The sequence below is a fragment of the Lipophrys pholis genome, assembly GCF_963383615.2.
Source record: "Lipophrys pholis genome assembly, chromosome: 22".
NCBI classification, from domain to species: domain Eukaryota; kingdom Metazoa; phylum Chordata; class Actinopteri; order Blenniiformes; family Blenniidae; genus Lipophrys; species Lipophrys pholis.
Genome location: NC_137644.1, coordinates 3,685,608 through 3,703,624, shown reverse-complemented (window position 1 = coordinate 3,703,624; position 18,017 = coordinate 3,685,608). Strand labels below are relative to the sequence as shown.

The 18,017-nt window shown below is 42.3% G+C and overlaps 1 protein-coding gene across 1 annotated transcript; it reads right to left on the bottom strand.

The window, feature by feature from the left end:
* Positions 1 to 6,469: 6,469 nt before the first annotated feature.
* mgst1.2 (microsomal glutathione S-transferase 1.2) lies at positions 6,470 to 8,380 on the bottom strand. The gene is made up of 4 exons (XM_080491833.1): positions 8,188 to 8,380; positions 7,753 to 7,887; positions 7,333 to 7,424; positions 6,470 to 7,219 (listed from the first exon to the last, which is right to left on the bottom strand). Exons 2-4 carry the CDS (start codon positions 7,867 to 7,869, stop codon positions 6,973 to 6,975), a joined length of 456 nt encoding a protein of 151 aa, XP_080347959.1. The 5' UTR covers positions 7,870 to 7,887; positions 8,188 to 8,380; the 3' UTR covers positions 6,470 to 6,972.
* Positions 8,381 to 18,017: the final 9,637 nt, after the last annotated feature.

The following is an 18,017-nucleotide window of genomic DNA, read 5'->3' as shown; positions in this document are numbered from 1 at the left end:
GCCTCCATCAGTCTCTGCAGGAGGGAATAGCGGCCGTGAAAGAATCTTTCCACCTTGGGAGCCGGATTAAAAACTTTGCGGATACAGTGCATCCGCAAACTGGTGCCGTGTAAACGGACCCCCCAAAAGGGAAGAAAGTTTTGCGGATACACTCAAATTCGTTGTCGTGTAAACGGGGCCTGAGTCCGAAGGCTTCTCCACACGATAAAGTTGTGAGCCCTCGCCACGATCCATGATGTCTCTTGATAACTACAGTAATGATTGGCTACCAGTGAGGCCAGTAACGCACTACTAAGTAAAGCGTTACTCTAATATGACCAGTTTTTTCGGTAACGGGTAATCTAAGGCGTTACTATTTCCAAACCAGTAATAAGATTAAAGCAACTTATCCAAGTCACTGTGCTTTACTATTGTGGTCTCCCACAGGATCAGTTTCTTGTCTGTAAAGCCGGGACAGAACAGATAAAGGTTAACTGGGCTGCTCCTGCATTCCCTCTCCTCCAACCAGGCACACACACACACACACACACACACACACACACACACACACACACACACACACACACACACACACACACACACACACACACACACACACACACACACACACACACACACACATTTCATGTGTCTCACCTCCTGTTTCATTTCAGAGTCACTTGTCCTTCCTGTTCACCAGTAGCGGCTGGCCAATAGGATCCAAAAAGTGATCTCACCAAATACTGATTAACACCAGAGGGACTCACATGACATTAAACCAATCAGAGTCATTTGATGTCGAGACTTGGGGCGACTTTTAAATCGCCCATCGTCAGACCTGCTTGGTGATTAGGCTTAAAGTCAGTTCTGGTTTGTTCTGGTGTTTCTACGAGACGTTGAGATGAAGATAACGAGCAGTGAGTCTCTGATTATGTTCCATCTCTTCTAATTCAACCATTTAAAAGGAGAAATTTGGCGGAAAAGCTGCAGGTCAAGTTTCACTTTTTCCATCATATTTATTTCTAAATGCAGACAAACAGAAAAATGTGTCCAGGTTTGTTAATGTTGTTTAATGTTTAGATATGCTCATATTTATTAATGACTGAACATCTAAGAGCTTAAAAAAAAAAGCACAAAGTTTATTTTGCAATTCTTGTTTTGAGGTTTCTTTCAAAGAATTATAAAATGTTTTCAAAGATGTGTTGTTTGAAAAGTATGTTTATTAACAGAGTTCACTTACATAGTACTTTTCAGCAGCCCAAAGTGCTTTCCATTGTTCATCACATTCGCCCACCATTGGAGGCTGCAGCCCTGCAAGGCACTGCCACTCCAATGGGAGCAGTTTTGGATTCAGTGCCTTGCCCAAGGACACTTTGACAGGTAGAGATGGGAATTGAACCTGCAACCTTCCAATTGGGAGTCGACCGCTCTCCCAACCTTGCCATGCCGCTCCTTTAGTTTTTCCTAAACTCAGACTAACTGTCATTTCAAGAAAACCAGCCCCAAAACACATTCATTTTCTAAAAGGGACGAATGAAGCTTCTGCTTGTTAAACACTGAACAAAAATATAAACACAACACTTTAGTTTTTGCTCCCATTTTTCATGAGATCTGAAACATTTTCTACAGACACAAAATACCTATTTCTCTCAAATACTGTTCACAAATCTGTCTACATCTGTGTTAGTGAGCACTTCTCCTTTGCCGAGATAATCCATCCCACCTCACAGGTGTGGCAGATCGAGATGCTGACTAGACAGTGTGATTAATGCACAGGTGTGCCTGAGGGTGGCCACAATACTTTGGTGAAGTCTGAATTTGGATTCACCACGATCCATGACAGTAATCGCAGTATAAATCCAGCTGTTCTGTGAAGGCGTCAGGCGTTCGTCATCAAGAACCTGTGAGAACAAACAGCATCATGAAGACGGGAGGACCACACCAGACAGTTTGGGGAGAAGGCTGAGGAAATGTTTAAAGCATCGTTAAGTCATAAACAAACCTCATGGAGCACCGTGCAATCCGTCATCCCAAACTGGGATGAGTATGGTACAAGTGCAAAACTACCAAGACATGGCCGTCCGCCTGAGCCGACACTCTTCTCAGGTCTTGAAAGTGTCAGGATACCCAAAAGTATCAGGGTATCGGGACCTGAACCCTCAGCAGGTCCTGGAGGGGAACCCGACTCTGAACAGAACGCAGAAATGTTCCAGCACAAGAAGATGAAAGTTGTGGAGTCACCAAGTCAAACCTCAAACCTCAGACCTCAATCTGATCCAGAATCACCGTCTGGACTCAGTCCTACAAGTACTGACCTGCTGGGGTTGACGTTACAGAAGCTTTTAAAAAACAGTTGTTTTGTTTGTATTGTTTTGTTTAAAAGCTGGATTGAAGTTGGTTTTGAAGACTGGACTTGGCGGCTGTCTTGACTCTCCCAGTGGAATATTTGATCAATAAGTTTAAACAGTTTTCATTCTAACTTCACAATTTAAAGTATCTCCTGAGATATCTCAGGATCAACAGCCTCCAAGCTCCGAAGGGAACTTTCCTCCACAACAGGGGGGAAAAGTGAAAGTGAGAGAAAGCAGATTGTATTGAATGACGGAAGTCTGAGGAAGTTGAGGGGAGGTCTAGCAGTCTGAGGTGGGGGGGGGGGGGGGGGGGGGGTGAACTGAAAGATGCATCGGAGGTTTGAAATGTGTGAACTGAAAGATGCATCGGAGGTTTGAAATGTGTGTTTTTCACAAAAGCTAATGGAGCCAATTACTGAAGCTGAAGCACTTTTAGGAGCCGCACCTGAGCCAGGAAAGACCCCTAATGAGCAGCAGCTGATTTTAAAATGCCTCCCTCTAGTGGAAGAGCAACATGTTTGTACTGCACAGCAGAGACGCGGAGAGTTAAGAACCTCCCAGCTTCTTCACAAGGAAAGATGAGAAAACACAGATTGGTCATTACTGAGTGTGGACGACACAATGAAACACGGCTGCACTTTCTTTTCTGTGTGTTTCCCAGTATCAGGTCTTCACCACCAGCTGGGGAAACCTACATGACTGGTCTTAATTTCATCTCATTCAAATGAATGGAAGATGATAAAAATACATAATGAATGAAATCTTCAAAATCCACCATAGCAGGGTTACATACTACAGATGAAAACTAGATTTCTGGCTAATTCTGGCTTTATTAACCATGTGTAATCATGTGTTTTATGAAATTGCACGGTCCCCTTTTAAATAAACTAATACGAATACTAGTAATGAGTTCATTCTTTAGAAGAACCAGGGAACTACAAATGCTTTTCCACACACAGACACGTTTTTTTTTAAAAAGCTAAATACTATAACGAAAAAACATACTAAATACTAAAAAGTGAGGAACTGTTGCTGAAAATGTATTTCAGTCATTTTTAAAATGTGTCATCAGGTCTGTGGTTAGATGTGTACAAAATCCAAGAGTGTCTGGCAGCAGGACCTCCACCCTCAGGCTTCTCTACTGTCAGACAGGAAGTGCTCGTTCAAAATAAAATGGGACAATTCAAAATAAAATGCGACAGAATGAAATGCTGAAACGCTAGTGGAAAATTCAGAATGAGTTAATTAGTCAAACACATTAAAATTTACTTTGTTGAATGTAGTATCTATATAGCACGTCTAGCCTGAGTATTTATGCCAATAAATGATTGTATATTGTACTATTTCTGAATGTATAATATACAATCATTTATGGCCACAAATGATAATATAATATACAATCAGTAATAGTATCTTCCATGCAGTATTTTTGATATGAAAAAAATGCAGCAGAGCTCGTGACATGAAGAGTTTATGATTACTATGTGAAAAATCATAGGTCTATACTCCGGCATTTTAGAGTTTAATCTTTTATAAATTGCGTTGTTTATTTCGAACATCCACACAATCAAATAAACAGTTCATAATAATCAAAAGATATCTCACCAAACAAAGAAAAGAAAGAAGTATAACTTAACAAATCCTACCCCCTCTCCATAAATACTAGCAGGTTTATTTTTTATTGTATAAAGGTGGGCGAAATGTAAAGTATCTCACAAAAGTGAGTACGCCCCTCACACTTCTGTAAATATTACTGAGGAGATGACACATTTCTTCAGTGTTGTACCATCGAAAGATATAAAGCTCACAGAAATGTGAGAGGTGTACTCACTTTTCTAAGATACCATATTGGGCTCAAGTCTGCTTATATTATAAATCAGCTTGTCAGTTAAAAATGCTCTTTTTCTTAAAATGAATTATTTCATAAGCCAACATGTCATTCATAAATCTGTTGAAATGTCATGTTCTTTAATTGTCTTATTTTACATGGATGTTTGCTTTTGACAAAACACAAATATTTACATTTATGTTTGTATACGACACAGTTTGTTTGAATTTCCACCTAATTTCCAGTTAATTCCCATAAATTCCCGTATAAAGTTTCAAACTTGGAATATTTCCAAAATTCCCCAGCTTAACTTCCCATGGAAAGTTTCCGGAAATTTACCAGACATTTTCCGCCCCTTTGCAACCCGAGTTTACATTATATGTTGATACTTCGATACCTGTGAGAACCACGCTTCTCTAAAACATTCACAAGCTGAGAAAAACACGTTTTCTACTTCATTGCAATGCATTAGCTACTGCATGGAGGCTTTATCGCGTGCTGAACTCTTTACCGGCTGTTTCACTCATCTGATATACGAAGTTACTTTACGTTATGTTCTGAAAAAGAAGTTCAAAGTACGGTGTTTTAACGCTAACCACCGTTAGCATTACTTAGCTTTGAAATGACACGTCACCTAAACCGCTGGTGTAACACGCTGTTATTTGGATTATCAGTATGTGTTGGTTGACGGCAGGTATGTCAACGGCGAGCACACGCAAGAAACCATACATTTATAACTTTTCCGGGAAATTTAAAAGTAGCAACTTACCGCTAAGTAGCTCTTCTTCTTCTTTGATTTCTTAACGGCGGATGCGGACAATAGTAGCGCACTACCGCCACCCGCAGGATTTTCCATGCATGGGAACGATCAACTGCACGGCTCACAAGTCTTAAGAAACGTAGCATGCGAGCTACAAAAAAAATAACATTTAAAAAACACCTAAACTCTATTTATAAATCCAGTGCTCCTAAGATATTCAAACAAATAATTAACAGCTTTATGATCAGAAGGCTTCTTCAAGATGTTTTGTAAACTGAAGTCCTCCACCCTGTTTCTTAAAACATTTCTTTCCCTGTCGAAGGCCATGCACCTAATCAGAATGTGCTCCACCGTTTCAGCTTCACGACAGGCCTCACACTCTCCACATTGATGTTTTCCCACCAACTGTCGCGTTTTATGTAATCCTGTATGTCCTATTCTTAATCTTGTGAATATTGTTTCTTCCTTTCTGCACTGACTACCTTGACGCCCCGTCCCCACCTGGGGATTCACGTGATAAAAGACCCTCCCCTTGGTTCCCCCATCCCGTTTATCCTGCCATAACTTTTTAACGTATTTCTTAACTAATGACTTCGCCTTGGATTTACCAGTTTTTCACTTTAAAGAAACAATGTTTGCCCTTAAGGCCTGCTCTGCCAGCTCGTTCCCACCTCGGCCCACATGAGCTGGGACCCAGACAAACCTAACATGAGACCCCATATTTTGGATGGACTGAAGATGAATCAGTTTCTCACCGACAAGATCATACCTTTCACTGATACTACCTGATTTAAAGTTTTCTAGTGCTGATAATGAATCAGTGCAGACTATCACTCTTAAGGGCTTGCTATGTTCCACCCATTGTAAAGCCATTATAATTGCTATCAGCTCCGCTGAATATCCTGATACAGGATCAGTCACCCTTCTTATGTCATATTCTGGGATCACACGCTGTGCCCACTTTCCCTGGTTTTGGTTCATTCGAACCGTCTGTTAAGATTTGCACATAACCATAATATTCATCTATGTGCCTCATTGCAAGCTGTCCACTATCTCCCTTATATATCTTATTTTTTTCATGCAAGGAGGTATCCACCCCAGGGACTGGTAACAACTATGGTGGATGTGGCAAGACACACAACAGATGGACTAATCTCGAGATTTCCAGCTCCAGCTTTCCCCTGTACACACATACCAAAGGACTCTCCTCTGCTTTTTGATTGTTCCCATGTTGGCGTGAGAACACTCCCGCTAAGTTAAACGTGTCGTCATTTCCTGTCTGACAGTGGAGGGAGCCTCACAGCTCAGGCTGCACCGGAAATGCCTGAGAGCTGAGGTCCTGCAGCCAGACGCCTCTCACAAAATCAGATCTGTGAAATGAAGTGAGGCCCTACACACACACACACACACACACACACACACACACACACACACACACACACACACACACACACACACACACACACACACACACACACACATATATGATGTGTTATGTAATTCAGGTCTCGTGCGATAGCGTCAAGTCCAAACATGAAACACACACAAAGGTAAATGACAGCAAGTATTTATTTCATTCCTCATTTTAGCGTCACATGATGTTACCAACTGACCACATTTGACATAACATCACATAAGAAACACATCATCCGATTCATCATGCGGCTGACAGGCTGCGGACTCTACACAAACGTTTTTTTTTTTTGCAGAGTCACGGTGAAAAGGAGAAAGCGGCTCTTGAATGTCGGGTGTGGTGCCGGGTGTCGTGTGAGGCGTGGAAAGCCGGTCAGCCTATGGACGGCCCTCATTTGAAAAACAGGTTTGGACACATTCAGCATGAATGAGCCAAGATTGTTGTAGACTGTGTGAATGATAGTGTGTGTGTGTGTGAATGGGACTGCTCATGTAGAGCATGTTGAGACAGCTCTCGCAATAAAACAAACTGGATCAGCAAAGTCCGAAGTTCAAAACGCAGACCGATTGATAATGGCACAAAAAGCTGCAGGGTTTATAAAGTGAAGACACGTCCTGCTGTGTGTAGAGTCCTCTGGTCTCTACAGAACCAGGACTGTCTGGAGCACCCTGTATGCCATGAAGAAGTTGACCCCCATACCCAGCATCCATGACAGGGCCCTGCAGGGCTGCGGCAGAGCGACGACGTACGAGACGGTGTGGAAGAGCCGAGCCCCGGTGAAGAGGCGGAAGCAAAGCTGGGCAGAAGAAAGCTCGGGTCCCGTCAGAGTGTAGAGGAGGCCCACCAGCACGAAGGGCACAACGGTCTCCAGGTCATTCTGGTGACATCTGCACGTTGGAAACAAGTCGGCAAATACCCGCGTGAAACACTACGATTGTGCACAGATTTAACTGGGCGAGCAGGGAAGGGTCGTGTCTGTTTACAGCCTCAATCATCAAACCTTCTGACTCGTTCTACATCTGGATGAGTCCTCAGCATCTTCTTTCTCTCCTCTGCTGGCTTCAGGGCCACATCTTCCTCATTTGCAAAGGCCTTAAAGATAGAGAGAGAATTCATGCATACACAATTGTTGCTGTTGTTGTTGTTGTTGTTGTTGTTGTTGTTGTTGTTGTTGTTGTTGTTGTTGTTGTTGTTGTTGTTGTTGTTGTTGTTGTTGTTGTTGTTGTTGTTGTTGTTGTTGTTGTTGTTGTTGCACATCAGAAGTCACCAGTAAGGTCACAGATGTTTGTAATGAATCCAGGAAGAGGCGGAAAAAAACCATCTTATCTAATCTCACTGCCAAGTCATCACACTTTCCAGAGCGAGCACCATTACAAAATAACTGATTAACTAAATAATCATTGATGTGAGTGACACTTACTCCTCTGGAGAAGCGGTAGAAAGCCGTCAAAGGTCCCATCAGTAAAAGCTTCACAAGGACGACCGTCGCATGAGTGGTGAAAACCTTAAAGACCTCATCCTCCATCACAGCCGCCATGCTTGTTCTGTCAAAGTGCTGTACAAACAAACAGGGAGGAAAATGATCCAACACATTCACATGGAAGAGTGAGGAAGCAGGAACGCTTCATACCAACCTGCCGTGTTTCAGGACCCTGAGAGGTAAAGGCAGGCGTGTATTTTACATCTCAAATAACACATTTTTAAAATGGACAAAAATACACCAAACTGATTCAAGCAGTGTTAACAACTGCTCTGCTGCTAACAACAGATCCAACAAAAAGGAGTAATGTTATTATTGTGCATAGAAAAAGACCTTTCTGGAGTGAAAGGACTAGTTTCAGTGTGTGCAGCTTACCAGTTGAGCTCAGGTCAGGAGACTGCAGATCTGGATCTGTTGCACAATCTCACCGTTCACCCAGTTTCTCCTGTGGGAGGAGCACCGCAGCGAAAACAAGCTCCAGCCAGGCTGGAAAAGTGCCCGTCAAGTTTGTGTGCTTCGATCATACAGAATAACTCAGTTCGTTTGAAACACTGAACTGACGAATCACAATTCAGAATTTTGAGTTAAATTTTCTCAGTGAAAGTGGTGATTAAAACCAACACAGAAAGGTGAGAGACAAAAGGCACTTTTGTTCTTTGGGTTTGAGGAAATTAACAGGTTTATTAAAAAAAAAAAAGGAACCTTTTTATTCACACAAACACTGATGTCATTAGAAATGTGATCAAATGTGCAGAAGTGAAATTAGATGTTGGTGTTCGGGTGTTTCTGTGATATGAACCACAGTCGGTGGGAGAGCTTCAGCGATCGGCTGTCAAGGAGTTTGGACCCACACCAAACACTAAACTAAACCAGGGAATATTATGTGTGATGAAAAGAGGATTCATTCATAAATAATAAATAGAATCAAAAGATCTCCTTCCTGCGGAGAGTCGAGCGAATTAAGCCAAAGCAAACTTATTGTGGGAAGTGTTATTCCAGTATTCAGGGTTACTGTAGTGAACGTCATTAAATATGTGATACCATCAGCGCACACTCAGAGCGGACGTGTTTATCCCACCGATTGTGAATGAGTTTTTGAAGCGGTAGATATTGTTGTCTGAGAAATAAATACGTGGTACAAAAAACCCAAAAAGGATGCATGAAGACATTTTCATATTCTATGTTGTTGTTTGTTTGTTTTTTTCATTCCATCAACGCTGTCCAAAACACACTATTAATCAGCAACCCTCACCCTCTTCTCTGGGAGGAGGGCAGCAGGTTCAGATGATAATCACACTGTGGGGAGCCGGGAGTCTGCCAGAAAAACACATGATTAGTAATGTGTGTATTTGGCCCGGGGCTTTTTTTTTTTTCTTTTTTTTTTTTAATGCTTTGACATATGGAAGCCTGATGCAAATGATATGTGACGCGCTTACGGAGGATGTTCGCTTTCACAGCTCTGCTGAACGCTCGTGTGACACGTTCCTGTTTCTAATCAGTGTCAATACAGGCCAACAAACACCAGCTGACAGCGTCACGGTGACCAAAGAACACTTGGATCTTTAAGTGCTTGACATTACAAACAAAGCAAATCTGCAAATTATATGCTCACTTTTACAGAGAATGGGTTGTGCATGATGCGGGGGCTCAAAACAAAAATGACTGTTACAGTGAAAGTGAGTGGACGTTAGATTATTCATTTTGTCCGGACATATTTGGTTTTTAAAATATTTTTGCATGAAAAAGAGAAAAGTCATTCTTTCAAGAGTTGGCCAGTTTTCAGCTTTTAAACATGATTTAGTGGCCGAATGTTGAAATCTGAGTTTGTGTAATTTATTACATAATATTGGAAAGTAAAACTTTGATTTGGAACATATTCTGATTTATCTGTTGTGTGGGACAGAGGAAAGAGAAATGTTTTTTTTTTTTACTTTTCATATTATTGCAATGAGTCACAATGTCCAATAAATCAGTAGCAGAATAGTTTCTTGTGATAATGTCAACATGCAAACCAGTTTGTCACATTATATTTCAATTGTAAAGCCTCTATAACCCAGAAGTGTCGCAATTTGCAACTCTCCCCTCATATAAAGTTCAGTTTCCTCATCTATTTCTGAAAAGCAAGGCAAGGCAAGGCAAATTTATTTATAGAGCACCATTCAAACACAAGACAATTCACAGTGTTTTACAAAGAAATTAAAGAAATACAGAAAAACTTTACCAAGACATAAAAAAATGTATTAATAAAAGATTAAAACTTTAAAGAAACGAAACTATATAAGTTTTCAGAACAGCATAAAAAGCAGAATGAATAAGGTAAAAGATTTATTAAGAGAAATTTTAGAAAGTAAGTAAAATCTATTGTTTATTTAAAAGCCTGTGTATCTAGGAATGTTTTAAGTCCTGATTTAAAAGAAGTGAGTGTGTCAGCAGTGTTCAGGTGTTCAGGAAGTTTGTTCCACAGGTGAGGAGGTAGGAACTAAAAGCTGCTTCACCTTGTTTCATCTGACTGTAGGAACAGTGAGTCAACCTCTTCCTGATGACCTCAGAGGTCTGGAGCTTTGATCTTCTACAAGTCAATCTGAGATGATTTAGGCCGAAACCATTCAAAGCTTTCTGGAGCAGAAGGACCATTCTGAAGTCCTTTGATACACAGGCAGCCAGTGGAGAGGGTGGAGCACGGGGGGATGAGCTCCACCCTCAGTGTGGTGGTGTAATGTGCTCCACCCTCTTTGTGTTGGTGAGGACTCTGGCTGCAGCGTTCTGGATGAGCTGTAGTTGCCTGACAGATATTTTTTACTGAGGCCTGTAAACACACCGTTACAATAATCCAACCTACTGAAAATAAATGCATGAACAAGTTTCTCAGGATCTTGTTGCTCAGAAATCCTTTGATTCTTCAATACTTTTCAGATATCTGATTTAGTTATTGTATTAATGTGGCGGTTGAATTTCAGGTCTGAGTCCAGAACTCCACCCAGATTTCTGCCTGATTTGATGTCCTGAGTGACCTGGAGTCAAGATGAGCACTGACCTTTAACCTTTCTTCTTTGGGGCCAAAAACAATGACTTCAGTTTTCTCTGGGTTGAGTTGTAAAAAGACACATCCACTCATAAATTTCATTTATGCATTTCCTCAGCTGGTATAAGGGGGCGTGGTCATTCACTGACACTGATATTGAAGGAAAAAAAAGTCATTAATGGGTTCTTTTATTGATGAGGAAACAAGAGTGGAATCAATCACACAGTTTCACAGATAATTACCTTAAGCAGAATACATGGAATAAAATGAGATCTCGCGCCCAAGCACCAGTCTGTCCGGGAGGACCAGGCTTCTTTGGTCAAGAGTCCAGAGTACAGGAAAACGTTGGTTTATAAGCATTTCTTTCACCCCTCCCTGCACATATGGTGTGGATGCCACATGTTGTTTTTACCGAAACTGAACACATATCTATTTTTCTGTCCCGAGAAGTTTTTGATGTCACAATCGTACTTTCTTCAGATGGTCAGGATGTCGGCTTTGACATTTGTCTCAACCTGGAGTGCAAGGCTTCACACCTTCCCGGCTTTAAGCTGGCGACTCTTGGTTCACTCCCTTCTCCAGCTGGCTTTCCACTCGAGAAGATTCCCTCACTCCCTTCTCCAGCATGGCGTTTATCTGCCTGGGAACCAAGGTCAATGGTCTGCTATTCCTAAAACTCAACAGTTCAATTGTTCTGCCTCACACACCGGATCATTCTCCCATATATGGTCATGTTATTAACAGTTCTGAGCAGAAGTGAGACAAGCTGGTTATGCTGGTATGCAAACTAATGTGTTGATCACTCATAATACCTGTTTCTTCCTTTATATATAGAGCTGAGGATTGTACTATGAACCCTGATCAACATATCCAGGATCTCTCTCTGTTTCCGGGGTTGACTGATCCAGACACACGCGATCCTGATCACCGTTACTACGAAGCAGGTTATCAACTCGCTGGTTCAACCCAGACCTACATGTGCACGTTCACGTGAAAGGGGCGGAGTTTGCAGCGTCTGACCAATCACATAGAGAGAAATCCTGCAGCGCAGTTTACAGATTATTGGAAGAGCAGTTATTCCCTGAGATTATGAAGAATTCAAACACATCCAGCAGGATAAAAGCTACACTGCTGCTGCAGCCAAAGCCAGAACATTCCTGACTTGTTAATGTTCACACTGCCATTGACGAGGAGTGGACCAACATTCCACAGGCCACAATCAACAACCTGATCAACACTATGCAAAGGAGATGTGCTGCACTGCGGGAGGCACACGGTGGTCACGCCAGATACTGACTGGTTTTGGTTTTGTGACCGCCCCCCTTAGACCCCCCCAATAATGCAAAACTGCACATTTCATAGTGGCCTTTTATTGTGGCCACCCTAAGTCACACCTGTGCAATATTCATGCTGTCTAATCAGCATCTTGATACGCCACACCTGTGATATGGGATGGATTATCTCGGCAAAGGAGAAGTGCTCACTAACACAGATTTAGACAGATTTGTGAACAGTATTTGAGAGAAATAGGTATTTTGTGTCGGTAGAAAATGTTTTAGATCTCATGAAAAATGGGAGCAAAAACTAAAGTGTTGCGTTTATATTTTTGTTCAGTGTAGAATAAGACGTTGTAATGTTCCATGATCTGAGCCAATGGCAGCATGTTGATGTTAAATAAAAGGGGCCCAAGGATGGAGCCTTGAGGAACCCCACAAGTGATTTTCATTTGCTCAGATTCGTAATTGGCCATTGACACAGTATAGTCGCGATCTTGCAAGTAAATTTAAACCAACTTAGCAGTGCCAGAAATTCCCGGCCATTTTTCCAGTGGGTTCAGCAGGATGTTGTGGTCAACCGTGTCGAAAGCAGCACTAAGATCCAGTAACACTAAAACTGAGACTCTGGAAGTGTCACTGCTCATGTAGACGTCATTCAGCACTTTAATAAGAGTGTTTCAGTGCTGTGCTTTGACTTAAATCCAGATTGGAAAACATTTAGGTAATTGTTTTGTGCAATAAAAGCATTAAATTGTGTAAAAACTACCATTTCAATAATCTTGTTTAAGAAAGGTTTGATATGGGCCTGTAATTACTAATTACTGAAGCATCCAGATTACTCTTTAAAAAGAGCTTTGATAACGGCTGTCTTTAGAGTTTTTGGAAAAACACCCATCTGAAGAGAGCTGGGTACTCCCTGTAGTACATCTGGAGCGAGACAGTTAAAAACATCTTTAAAAAACTTTGTGGGTAGAGAGTGGAGGCTGCATGTTGTGGGGTTGAGGTGTTGAACAATGTGGGTTAGTGCTGCTCAGTCTAACAGGAGAACATCTGCCAGATTAGACAGAACATCTTTGTGTGGAGGCTCAGGTGTTCCAGTCGTAATGCCTGAGCTCCACTGACTGACTCTCAGTCTGATCTCGGTTATTTTATGGTGAAATAGGATGAAAATCATTCCAAGATGCATCTGATAACAGTTCAGGAGGGACTGATGGTGAGGGGTTGGTCAGTCTGTCCACGACACTAAACAAAGTACCGGCATCATTACTGTGTTTGGTGATAATCTCAGAGAAGAAAGATTGTCTGGCCCTTTTTAATTCTAGGTTATACATACGCAGCATTTCTTTGTCGATGTTATAATGAAGGTGGAGCTTAGATTTTCTCCACCTGTGCTCCACCTATCTGCACTCTCTTTTTTGGGCCTTAACCAGTCTATTATTACTCCATGGAGCTTTCCTCCTATCACACTCTACTTTAGCTCTGACTGGCGCTATGGTATCAATGATGTTTATAACTTTAGAGCTGAAGTTCTCTACAAGGTGGTTGATAGAAGCTGCATGCTAGAGAATGTCTGGCTGAAGACTCGCTGAGTGTTTCTATCAATGTGATGTTTCTCTGTTTTCCTTCTACTGCTGTCAGCTGAGATAGAGACTTTGAATGAGACAAGGGAATGGTCAGACACGTCTTTCACCACAACCTCAGAAATGTTTAGACCTTTGGAAATAACCAAGTCTAAGACGTGTCCCTTGTGTGTGGAATTTGTCACATGCTGGAAAAGTCAAAGATTTCCAGATGTTCAGGAGTTCCTCAGCACTGTTATCTTCTGGATTATCACAGTAATAATAAAATCACCCATTACCACAACAGAGTCATAACCAATACATCCAGCAGACAGCAGTTTGCTGAAGTCATGAAAGAAGTTTGCTTTGTATTTGGGTGGTGTATAGATGGTTGCTAATATTGCCGGATAGGAAGAGTTCAGCTTAAGGACAACATGTTCAAAAGAGTCAAACTTTCCTTACGACAGATGTTTGCATTGATACATGTCGTTATACAAAGAAGCTCCTCCGCCTCCTTTCTCCAACACTCTGACCTCGCTGAGAAAACTGAAGGGTGGAGGAGCTCCTGAAGGGTGGAGGAGCTGATTCAATAAGAGCCGCTGCACTGTTGTTATCATTTAACCAAGTTTCTGTTAAAAACATGAAATGTATTTTTTCCTCAGTAATAAGATCATTAATTAAAAGTGACCTGACCGACAGAGACCTAACATGAAGTAAACCAGATTGTAGTGTGATGAATCCCACTGGGTTCACACTGAGGCTGACACACAACTGTTGTCAGATTAGATAGTAAACTGTATGTTGGTTCTTACTGAGAGGCTTTGGACCAGGCTGCCGGCGACTTGAGATGACTGGTGTGTTAAACAAAGCAGCAGGGGGTCTCGCTCATCTCTGGTGCACCTCGGATGGATGCTGCCTATGAGCTTTAGTGTTTAATAACTGCTCCAACTGACAGAGGTTCAATGTCGCTGCTTTGACAAGCTCCCTCACAGATGTGGTTGAGGAAGGCAGGGGGGGGGCGGGGGCGTCGCTGGGTCCTGGACTGGGACAGAGAGGTCTTTCTGGTTCCCTGGTTGATCCGGGGCGCAGGAACACATGAGAGGGGAGGGGTGGAGGCTGAGTCCCTGTTGAGTGCGTTATCCCGAGGGCGTGACGTATGTTGGCGCCCAGCAGTCTGGATCCAGTGATATCCGGATGAACCCCGTCCGGTCTGAAGCGGTCCTTACAGTTCCAGAACAGGTTGAAGTTGTCGATGAACTTTATCCCATTGGAGAAGCATGTTGAAGTCAGCCACGTATTTCAAGGCCAGAAGACGAGAGAAACATTCAATTCCTCTTCCCAGGGTTGGAATGGGGCCTGGAATGAAACCTGTTGGGGCTCGGACTCCTTCAGAGTCTCCATTCGTAATGAAAAGTCATTTTTCAGGACCTCAGATCCAGTCTTGCTCCACAGTATGTCACAGGAGCCTGCATGGATGATGATGTTCATGTGGCTGGGATGTGGAGACCAAAGAGTGGGTAACATCGCTGTCGGCTCCTGCACTGTTGTTACCACTGAGATACACAGTGAGATTTACAGTCTTTCTCATTGTGCCTGCTGACTGAGTCCCCAATCAATAGAGTGTCCAGCAGGTCCAGACTTGAAAAAGAACAAGATGCAGTTCTTAAGATTCCCCTCGCCCTTGGTTTAGTTGTGGTTTTGGGGTTATTTCTGTGAACCTGCTTGTTGTGTGATGAGCGTCCCCCGAGTCCTGGCTGGTCGCTGTTATCACACATTTCACTCCGAGCCCGGGGAGCGTACCTGTTCTGCAGAGGAATTCCTGCTGGAGGAGTGAGTGGAGGAGGCTTCTTGGTTGTTTTCTTACTGGACTTGCCTCTGTTAGGCAGACATCTCAGACACATCAGACTAGGTGCAGGCTGGAGTCGATGCCTTCGGTCTGGCTCCGGTGCTGTTCCAGTAAGAAACGTTGTTGGAATTGTTGGATTTTGGAACCTCGGCAGCTATTTCGGTCAGATTGGGACAAATCCAAGGAATTGTTGTAGCCAGGTCCATGGCGCGATGCTCAGCACCAGATGTATTCCCACGCAGTACAATCTGTAATCTGTGCTTTACCAAAATCATTCAGTTTTACTCTTCACTCATCAAAATTATTTTTGTCTTGAATCAAAAGAAAAATTTCCTGTTGGAGAAAAGGCATCTCCCCACTCCCAGATTTCCCCTGCTGTAATTTGCAGAAAGGTTTTTATTGCATTTAATTATAGTTGTTGAAACTATCTTCACATTTTCCTGTATCTGCTGACTGTCTCAGCCTGTGGGTTTGAACAAAGTTTGTGCCAAGTGTTCCCAATGAAGAATTTAATCAGTCAGCTGAGGATTCATTTTGATACCAACTTTTAATTTCTCTGCAGTATTCAGTTCGAAATGGATTCTTCTCCCGTGATCAATATGTTACAGTCACACATCATGTCACCGGCTGCACACAAATGATGACTTTTTCTGTGCACTTTCCCTTCTGCTGCAGGATTTGAACCATACCCAAATGGAAAGGAAGCGAAGGGCCTCAGATGGATCTTAAATATCTACAGCCAGGCGTCATCCTTTGTGCGACAGAAAAATAATGTCCTGTGATTTCCCAGAAGGAGTGGTAATGGCAAAAACCTGCATTGATTCCTTGCCAGCCCTGCCAGTCCCTAATTGGGAGGTTTGCTGCAATATTGTGCCATTGATTTCTTATGGTAGCCAGGTTATGCTGTTGGTATAGAACAACAATGACTAAATAACAACCTGGGCAATGATCTTAATGCCAGAAGCCAAGCACAGTTATTGATTTCATTACAGATGCCTCCCAGGTTCGAGGCACATACATTTTTTTATTGATTAGCGGCAGTGTCCACATAACTTTTAACACTGTCACATGCAGCCAATCAATGACAGCAGCATGCTGAGTGCACAGAGCTTCGGCTGCAATATATTAGACAGCATTTAATCAGAGTGAGAAAGGTGACCCTCACTGAACATTTCTGCTCCCGACCTGCGGGCTCACCTGTTGATATGTGCGAATGAATTATCGTCTATCTTCAGCTCTGAGTCTCCGGTTGGATCTGATCCGGCTGACCGTGAGTGAAGGCAGGTTCACCTGGACAGGTGAGCAGTCCATCACAGGACACGCACCTACAGGACATTCACAGTCACACACTCAATTCACACTGTGGGGGGAAATAAAAAACACACACAGGAAGGACATGCAAACTCCTCACAGGAAGAACTTCGAACCACGAGACTGGAACCGGGTAACCTCACGCCTTGAGGTGAGGGTGCTATCCACTACACCACAAGTTCCAATACATGTTACAAAAAGGTACACCATGAAGTCCACATTCAACCACATTATCTTTTTAGAAAGTCTCCAAAGACTCTGTCAGCTCGTTGGAACTGATACACAAAATGTCTTTGCTTCTGGAAGTGAAAGAAAAAGAGACTCATTTTTAATCATTATCTGCAAAATCATTCATAAAGATGTGAAATCATGTTTGTCGTGGCCTTTTCTCTCTAGACTCATGCTCACAGGTTCTATGCAACACACTGCATGTTTCACTGCCACTCTGATGCTAATGCTACCTCAGCACCTTCAGCTCAGGTCTCAGCTCTGCGTTATCGTCATTTCAATTAAATTATGTTTGTATAGCGCCAAATCCAACACAGTCATTTCAAGGAACTTTTACAGGAAAAAGAAAGCAACAATTCTAAATAAGCAAACATAAGCAACTGTGGAAAGGAAAAACTCCCTTTTACAAGGAAGAAACCTGCAGAACCAGGCTCAGAGGTGGAGGCTTTTCTCTGTTCTGGTTCTGGTGAGAGAGAAAAAAGGGGGGTGGGGTCGGGGGGGGGGGGGGGGGGCACAGGCTACTCTAAATTGTGTAGTACTTATATTTGTCCACAGCTGAAAAACATCAAAATTTCACACAAAACCGGATTGAGATCATACATTTTCAAAGGTTTTTATTGTATTGCTGATGATTATGAACAACAACAACAACAACTGGTAATGAATCAACTAAACATTTCTTTAAAAAAAAAAAAGAACAAAATAATAATAACAAAACTTTGACGATTTCTTGATGAAGTAAAAGATCAATTCTAGCAGCACATGGAACAGGGCTCCCACTCCAACTCCAGTTGCTTCAGAATATTTTAAAATTGTTTGCGACCATAAGAAATCATATTGTTAGAGGACCTTAGAACTGTGTTGCATTACAATCCACTAAATGCATCCGCAGTAAAAAATTTCTATTTACATTACAATTCAACTTCAATTCTCCTACCCACACTGGAACAGAAACCACTGCC

What these genes read in the sequence shown, in the direction of transcription:
- mgst1.2 (XM_080491833.1), bottom strand. Translation starts at nt 7,869, where the DNA reads ATGGCGGCTGTGATGGAGGATGAGGTCTTTAAGGTTTTCACCACTCAT. An exon ending in TCTACCGCTTCTCCAGAGGA is followed by an intron (nt 7,425 to 7,752) that starts GTAAGTGTCACT and finishes TCTATCTTTAAG; the next exon opens with GCCTTTGCAAATGAGGAAGA. An exon ending in GATGTAGAACGAGTCAGAAG is followed by an intron (nt 7,220 to 7,332) that starts GTTTGATGATTG and finishes TCCAACGTGCAG; the next exon opens with ATGTCACCAGAATGACCTGG.